This window comes from Nerophis lumbriciformis, linkage group LG21, assembly GCF_033978685.3.
Source record: "Nerophis lumbriciformis linkage group LG21, RoL_Nlum_v2.1, whole genome shotgun sequence".
NCBI lineage: Eukaryota > Metazoa > Chordata > Actinopteri > Syngnathiformes > Syngnathidae > Nerophis > Nerophis lumbriciformis.
Window position 1 is genome coordinate 5,322,639 of NC_084568.2, and position 9,154 is coordinate 5,331,792.

General features: G+C 38.2%; 1 protein-coding gene across 1 annotated transcript; it reads left to right on the top strand.

Moving 5' to 3' along the window:
* Nucleotides 1-243: 243 nt before the first annotated feature.
* On the top strand, nt 244-7,656 carry LOC133621213 (up-regulator of cell proliferation-like). Its single transcript, XM_061983181.1, has 3 exons — nt 244-285; nt 453-528; nt 2,743-7,656. The coding sequence occupies exons 2-3, from the start codon at nt 492-494 to the stop codon at nt 7,347-7,349; spliced, it is 4,644 nt and encodes a 1,547-aa protein (XP_061839165.1). The 5' UTR covers nt 244-285; nt 453-491; the 3' UTR covers nt 7,350-7,656.
* Nucleotides 7,657-9,154: the final 1,498 nt, after the last annotated feature.

Sequence of the window (9,154 nt, forward strand, 5' to 3'; positions counted from 1 at the left end):
TACGAGAAGTGATCCAATCCACCTGCGAATGTCAAACTAAGGGGCCTTGTCTTATGTGCTCAAACTGAAATACCACTATTTACTTAAACTTGGTGGTTCTAATTCTCCAAGGTGAATATACTGTAAACCTTCACCATAAGAAAAACATAATGAGTTACTTAATTTACTTCAACAACAAACCTGTTTGTCAGGATGATCAAATGCTTTCTCTTTGTATTTTCTTGCCTTTAAATACGACGGAAGGAAGTTGGACCGAGAATACTGTACCTCTGGCTGACATGGAAGGTAGGTGAATATTTATGGATGTGTCGATGATAGTAAATGAAATACAAATGTTTACATTAAATTTAAAGGAATGGTGATAATTTACCTGATTTTTAAAAAAAATTTCACCAACATTTTGTGTTTATAAAGGTGGTTTAATTTAATGTAATTATCGTTGTGGTCTTAAGGTATTTAAGGACAAGAGAGGTCTGAAGGACCATCAGACCATGGCTACAATGAGCACTGAAGGACCAGACCAAAAAGGTACAGTCCTACTTTTAATAAATACTTGTATGTTTCCATGCTGATGTTTTGAAAAGTAATTACCGGTAGTTGTATTGATATTGTACAAAGTAGTCTGTCTCCACTCTGCTTTTACAAAGAGAGAAGACGACATTTGGCAATTGACTCAAAAATGTGTTAGTAATTTTAGCATTTTGAAGAAAGCGCAATCGCAAAATTGTGGCAGTGCAATATGAGACAGCTGGGTTTTTGACAATGTGTTGCTTCAAAAAACATCTCCAGTAATTCCAGTTTGGATAATTATACGCAGTATCGGTACCTCCAGGATTTCACTGGATTGATTTTTTTAGAAAATGCTGCACTGTTTTGAAACTTTTTCATTTCAATAACATTGAAACAACTTATGATTTTAGGAATTGCTTTTAATGTTTTAGGTGTTCCTTTTAACCTTAACCTCAAAAAGCGCAGGGTTGAAAACAAATACTGTCTTTATGTTTTACTCTTTTTATACAACACAGACTTAAAATTAGACACACGACGGCAGTAAAAGCACATACTCCGAGCTCATTTGACTTAGATTACTGTCTTGTATCTAGTTATATTTAATTATAGTAATAATTGATTATGGTTACAGAAAGAAATGCCACCAAAGGCTTCCTATCAATATATATCAATACAGTCTGCAAGGGATACAGTCCGTAAGCACACATGATTGTGCGCGCTGCTGGTCCACTAATAGTACTAACCTTTAACACAGGGGTAGGGAACCTATGGCTCTAAAGCCAGATGTGGCTCTTTTGATGACTGCATCTGGCTCTCAGATACATTTTAGCTGACACTGCTTAACACGATAAGTAATGAATAATTCCGCTGGTAATCACAGTGTTAAAAATAACGTTCAAAATATAAAACATTCTCATTCATTTTAATCCATCCATCCGTTTTCTATACCGCACCTGTTCAAGAAGTCGCATTATTGGTAAGAAGTATTTTATTTATTACTGATTAGCTTCAGAATAACAATGTTATTAAAACGAATAAGAGACTTATTACACTCTAAAAATGTTGGTCTTACTTAAAAATACACGCATTTAGTTGTATTCGGTGTTAAAGAATATTATATGGCTCTCACGGGAATACGTTTTAAAATCTTTGGCTTTCATGGCTCTCTCAGCCAAAAAGGTTCCCGACCCCTGCTTTAACAGTTAATTTTACAAATTTTCATTAATTACTAGTTTCAATGTAACTGTTTTTATATTGTTTTACTTTCTTTTTTATTCAAGAAAATGTTTTTAATTTATTTATTTTATTTTATTTTTTTATTTTTTTTTAAAAGTACCTTATCTTCACCATACCTGGTTGTCCAAATTAAGCATAATAATGTGTTAATTCCACGACTGTATATATCGGTTGATATCGGTATCGGTAATTAAAGAGTTGGACAATATCGGAATATCGGATATCGGCAAAAAGCCATTATCGGACATCCCTACTCACAACCCATCTAGAATTGAACAAAAACAAAATAAAGCATAAATAAATCCCTTCTGTGTATTAACTACCTAATTGGTCATTTCCACATATTGTGCTAACTCAACAAACCATATCAACTGAGGTAGAAACTATTTAAGAGGGTCGGGGGCTGGAGAGAGGTGTCGAGGTCCGTGTCCGAGCGGGGGTCGAGGATCGAGGGAAGCGGTCCAAAATCCGGAGGGAAGTCAAGGCGCACTGCTCAATCACTGGATTTGGGGGGAACACTGCAGGGAACACAAGGGACATATAAGACACGGGCAGAGGGAAAGCACAGAGAGCAGGTACAAGGGGGGAAGCCAGAGACGGGATGCTTACTGCACAGAGTGAACTACGTTCCGCCACTGGATCTTCGGGTCCGCTGGTCTTTATGCTGTCTGCCCTCATCAGACCCATGTGCGCTGATGATTGCCTGCAGGCGCGTGGCCGCGATGCGGGAAGAACGAGCCGGGCCGCGTCCCGGCGCGCTCCTAGCGGAGCTGCCGGCGGCTCTTGCTGCAGATGGCCAGAAGTATTGCGCATGCGCCGTGACAATATTGGCAATCTGGGGGAAACCCTGTATGTTGAGGAGCTTCCAAAATATGTTTTCATGTGAATTTTCATCGTGGATACTTCTTACACACCTCAGAGCAATCATGAAGAGTTAACAGCGATATACGATATGAGCCTTTTAAACTAAAACAATCTAATCTTTCTCTTTGACAGTTCTGTTGGATGTCCTCTCCGACCTTGGACTCGTGCAGTATTACCCGAACAAACTCAAACTTCAGTCTCTACTGGAAGTCAACAAGAACAGCATAAATGAAAAAAGTGTTATATCAGCAGATGAAGTGCCATTTTATTACCTCAGAAAACTGTTTAAAGTCAATGCTGGTTGCAGGAACTACACACAGTTGTTTAGCAGTCATGAGGAAACTGATGATTCACTGGACCTTTACACAGAAGATGGCTTCTCAGAAACTACAGTTCATCCTCTTGACCTGATAGTGTGTCTATTTCTTTGTGCCGACAGCTTTTTGCAGCAGGAAATGGCCCTCAAGTTGTCATTATGCCAGTTTTCTGTCCCTCTGTTGTTGCCCCACACCAACAACAGTCAGTGTACCCTGATGTCATGGGCTCTGAGAGAAATCGTCAAAGAGTGGTGTCCGCATGATTTGTGTGAATCCAAAGGATTTGTTGAGGACTACATCGTCCAGGCAAAAATTCCATTATTTTCTTTTGTGAGGCTAAAAAACTGCAGCCTATCCAAATCGCAGCTTTTAAATCAAGTTCTTAGCCGTGGCCAGCAGAATCACAATATGTTCATACACAGAGACATGGAAGGGGGCACACTCACTCGAAAACTGTCAAATGGTTTGGTGGAAGTTTGCTGGTTCCTTCCTTGTGGAAAAGAAAATATGGACACATTTCGAGAGCCAATTGCACTTGCTAATTTGCGAGGAGAGATTTGTGAGTCACTTATGCAGTTCACCTTCCTTTGTGAAGTGTCCAATGCAGTCTTTGTATTCTTAGACACTGTTGAAGAAAAAGAGAATACAATTCTGAATGCTCTTGACGATGCAAAATCCAAACTCCATTTTGTTGTTAATAACAAGGATATGACGTCCGTCCAAAAAATAATGCGAAAGTTGGATATAGAAAAAAACAGGGTCAAAATAAAAAATCCCAGGGTAAATACAGCAGAGTTTTCAAAGAGACTTTGTGAAACCATCAAGACCTCACTTCGTGATGTAAAAACCACGAGTATTGCAAATATGCACACAACGGCAGGTAAATTAGGTCTGGCAGTGGATGAAAACAAAACTGTTGACCAGAAAAAAACAGCTGAGGAGATCATTAGGCGTATCGGTTTGCAAACCATACCAGAATTTAAAAGACAACAACTTCCTCTGCAAGGGGAACATTGGAAAAGACTATCAGAACTGGAGAAGGAGGAATGCAGAATCAGTAATTTTGGCAGTGATGTGGTTGAGCATCAAAAAGCTGAGCTACGAGAACAGAAAAATCACATTTGGGAGTTGCAAAACAAGAAAAAAATGTCCCAAGGAATGCAGGATTTTATTGCAACCTTATCAACAAGCGACAAAGAAGAAAGACATGTTTTCTTGAAGTGGATGAAATTCCAGTTTAATACGCATTCTGGAGACCAACTGACCAGCCTGCGGAAGAAATTGAAAGAGCAATGCCAAAAGAAGAATGCCAAACTCATTACAGAGTTTAATCAGGCTTTGGTGGCCAGCTCTTTAGGGGTGGAGCATTACATGAGAGAAATGGGACTTAACTATGAAGTATCTGTGCATGTGGATGATTCCACTGGTAAAATCTGCCGTTTACCTGCCATAACTGCTGAAATGCTGTTGGATGGTTATCCATTAGAACTTTTAGATGGAGATGCTTCGAACATCCCAGAGAAGTGGGTGACAGCTGTATTGATGGAGCTTCACAAGAAGGTCGGGGGAAGGAGCAGGTTGTTGGTACTAGCCGTGTTAGGTGTTCAAAGTACTGGAAAATCAACACTTCTCAACACCATGTTTGGTGTTCAGTTAGCGGTCAGCAGTGGCAGATGTACAAGAGGGGCTTATATGCTATTTCTCAAAGTTGGAGACGATGCACAACAAGAGTTGGGTTGTGACTTCATTCTCCTCATTGATACAGAGGGTCTGAAATCCCCTGATCTTGCGCAAATAGAAGATAGTTATGAGCATGACAACCAGCTAGCCACCTTTGTCATTGGCTTAAGTGATGTTGCAATCATAAACATTGCGATGGAAAATGCAAATGAAATGAAAGATGTCCTGCAAATTGCTGTCCATGCCTTCCTGAGAATGAAACAAATCGGGAAAAGGACGATTTGTCATTTTGTGCACCAAAATGTCGCCGAAGTCTCTGCTCACAACAAAAGCCTGACAGAAAGACAACATCTCTTGGACAAACTCAATCAAATGACAAAGATTGCAGCTGAAATGGAGAGACAACCTGGGATTCACGCATTCACAGATGTGCTTGACTATGACATACAAAACAACAACTGGAACATCCCAGGACTTTGGCATGGAACCCCTCCAATGGCACCAGTGAACATTGGTTACAGTGAAGCTGTATCAGACTTCAAGAAGAATCTTCTGGAGATGGTGGGAAAAGATAAGCAATTTGAAGCCTCAACAATCCCAGAGCTTCTCGAATGGATGAGATGTCTGTGGAAATCACTGAAATATGAAGACTTCATCTTTAGCTTCAGAAACACATTTGTGGCTCACGCCTATGACAACCTGTGCAAAGAGTTCCTCCAGTGGGAATGGGAGATGCAAAAAGAAATATTCTCCAGGCAGACAGCAGCAGAGTTGGAAATTGTAAATACCAACAATGAAGTTGGACTGGAAACATGGAACTCCTTGATCACCACCAAAAAAACTGAACTAGCTCAAGAAATAGAAACACAACAAAGCAAAATGAATGAGAAACTCTTTGATTACTACGGAAAGAGAGACGGAAATGTAAAGCTGATAGAGAAGTACAAAACTGACTTTTACAATCGTATCAAAGGTGTGTCAAATGAGATTAGACATTTAGTGAATGCTAACTTGGACAGAGTCCTGGATCTCAACATAGCTAAAAAAAAGGCACTGGACATACAACAAGAGTACCGTGGCAGGATTGAAGAGAGAGTCATGAAGCTTCTGCGCGACTGCAAAGACACCACACTGTCTGATGACCAACTGCGAGAGGAGTTTCACAAAATGTGGGCTTCTGCCACTATCAATATACCTGCACTGAAAGATGAAGATATACCTGCATCCATTCTCACCCAGCTGAAGAAACATTTTTTAAATCGAAATGTAAATGAGGAACTGCAGCATATTCAAGACCTACAAGGCTTTGGGACTGGCACATTTAAAACAAGACATGACCATGTTGACCCTCATAATGTAACAGATGAGGACATGTGGACAGATTTCCAAATGTATACAAATGACATCATTGAGACAGAAACACAGTTTGTTTTTGATCAAACCAGGTCCAATGGTGATTATAATGATTCTTTCTCAAGAGATCTGCTGCAAAGGATTGACAAATCACTTAACAAAGGTTACAATCGTCACAGATCAAACACAAGATTTGAGATTGACATCAAACTTCACATTTGTGGATTTGCTGCAAGAGAATTCCTCAAAATGCACCAAAGGTTCTTGTTGAAGAATGACCCCCGAACACAGCTGGAAAAGCACAAGAATGAATATTTGATGGATTTTATGGATTTGTACAAACAGAAAGATCATTGCCAACGCAAAGCCAACAATTTTGTCCAGTTTTGTATCAAGCCTGCCATTGAAGATTACATGAACCGAACATTGGGAATCGACATTGTAGATAACATTCTGATCAGCTGCGAATCGATACAGTTCAGTTCACGCTCTCGTTTCCAGTACAGCATTCAGAAAGAGCTATTGCTGAAAGATGACTTCAGAGCTTTTCTCAAGTTCATATGTCAGTATGAAATGTATGTCAAAGAGTGGATATTTGTGCACATCTTAGAAAATTTGCAAGACAATACTTTGTGCAAATTAAAGCTGCAGATCCTCGAAGTCGTTGTTAACAAAATATTAAGAGCATTTGAATGTGCCTTAAAAAAGCAATCTGATGGCACTGAGAGTATTCCAAATCTCGTCCACGAAATGCGCCTATATCTGAGAAAGGACATCACGATATCCGAGGAGGCTGAAAAACTCATTTTGTTTCAGATCAATTGCACGATGCATTCATTCACACAAAAATGTATTGCATCCTTAAAGTCGCTAAAGGAAACACTGCATGTGGAATTCTCCAACACTGAAGACATACCTGAAACCTTGAATAAACTTGCAGTAAAACCGCAGGATGAGCTCTTCAAGAGGATTCTCGGATGCGGCCAGCAGTGTCCATTCTGTAAAATCTCTTGTGAGGCTGGCGGCAAAAACCACAGAAAACATCACGCATCTGTCCATCGGCCACAGGGGCTTGGAAAATGGAGAAACCAGCTGACTAACAAATTGGGTATATCTCTATGTACAAACAATGTTCAAAGTACTCGTTCATTCATGCGTCCAGAGAAATTCGTACGATACAGAGACTACAATACAGTCTTTTCCGACTGGTACATTCCCCCAGACCCCACAATGGAAGCGTCTGATTACTGGAAGTTCGTAATGGTACGTTACAATGATAGTTTTGCTAAAGAGTATTTCGCCAAGCCAGCTCAGGTTCCGGAAGCCTGGAAGAGAATCACAAAGGAGCAAGCCCTGAAGGGTTTGAAGGATACTTTTAACATTTTTTAATCTTTTGCATTGGTGCATGGTGTAACATTTGTTTATAGTTGTAATATTCATAACACATGGTTGTGATTTACGACAGATGGTACCTTTTCAGAGATTGTCATTTATTGAAGAAGAAATGTTGTCCTATTCAAATAAACCATGACAACAGAAGTAATTTATTGCCACATTTTAAAAAGCTGATTGTGTTATGATACTATCAATAATAATGTACTTGTATTTCAAATGAAACATTATATATACTGTACTGTACATCATTTGACCACTTTTCCTTGTAAAAGATGTGTACAAAATAATATTCTAAAATGGATTATGCGTTTGTTGTTTTCATTTCATTTCATTAATTTAAATTTTTAGTTCATTCAATAAAATCTATCAAAGAGAAAAAACATAACATTAATTATGAATGGAAAGAAGTTAAAAAAAACATACATTTTCCACCTAATCTTAAAAGAACAGCAAGTGTCTTTCAATGTACTCTAGTCTAGGCGACACAACAAATAAACTAAAAATAAAGACATAATTTTACTCAGTCATATATTTTCATCATCATGAATTTATTTATTTTTTAATACATAGAGTTTGACATTGTTTTATTTTATTGTCAAACCTGTTCCAAAACACAACTAAATATGTTTTACGGGCACTACCCCACACTTAAATACAGTATATGAGCTATTGAACGATCAGTGAATAAAGAATAAAATAATAAATAAATACAATAGAATGCTTTTTGATGTTGCAATTCCTTCACTTTGTGTAAAATAGCAATTGTTTTAGGTATGTTAACCTTTGTGTTTTATCATTTATGTAATTTTCTTTACAAATCATAATACCCCAAAACTTAATCCATTTTGTTCTTTAACTCTCAACTCCTTTTGACAAATGATGCATCCACACTTTTCCTGCTACTACAAAAAAATCATACATTTCCTTTTGAACCTTTTGACGATATTACGGACCGTAGATGGTGAAATTCCCAAATTCCTTGCAATTCCTGGTTGATAAATGTTGTTCTTAAACAATTTGCTCAGGCATTTGTTGACAAAGTGGTGACACTCGCCCCATCCTTGTTTGTGAATGACTGAGCATTTCATGGAAGCTGCTTTTATACCCAATAATGGCACCCACCTGTTCCCAATTAGCCTGTTCACCTGTGGGATGTTCTAAATAAGTGTTTGATGAGCATTCCTCAACTTTGTCAGTCTTTTCTGCCACTTGTGCCAACTTTTTTGAAACATGTTGCAGGCATTAAATTCCAAATGAGCTAAAATTTGTCTATTCAATTGAAAATAAATTGAATATGATTTGCACGTGGAAACTTTAAGTGTGTACCATATTTTGCTACCCGTAACAAAAATTTGGATCAGTGTTGCTTCTTATTTATAGATATGTCTATTTTTGCCTTATATTTGAATATACAGATGCACACATGTGGTGTTGTTCACAAATTGACAGGAGGTCTTTAAGGGAAAACGGTTGCAGCAAACAGTTAAAGCGTGCAATGTTTGCAAAGCAAATGTCAACCTTTGTTTCCTGTGGAAGCTTGACTCTTCCAACATATTTGTTCACTTGAGCGTATTTGTCCTCTGTGATGTCAAGAGAAAAACATCTTTGGTTTTGGCTCCGAGCAAAGTTGATACCATTTATTTTGCCAGGCGACGGTCTCATATTGATCTGTTTTTAAACAATAACATTTGCATAAAAATTAAACACGTTATATAGACATTATATACCTAATTGTATTTGAAATCAACTGTCATTACTGGGGATGGGCACATTTCACATTTTTATTGATACTGTACAAA

Excerpts from the sequence above, each read along its gene's own strand:
- LOC133621213 (XM_061983181.1), top strand. The coding sequence starts at position 492 with ATGGCTACAATGAGCACTGAAGGACCAGACCAAAAAG. Across the intron at positions 529-2,742 it reads TGAAGGACCAGACCAAAAAG|TTCTGTTGGATGTCCTCTCC; the intron begins GTACAGTCCTAC and ends TCTCTTTGACAG.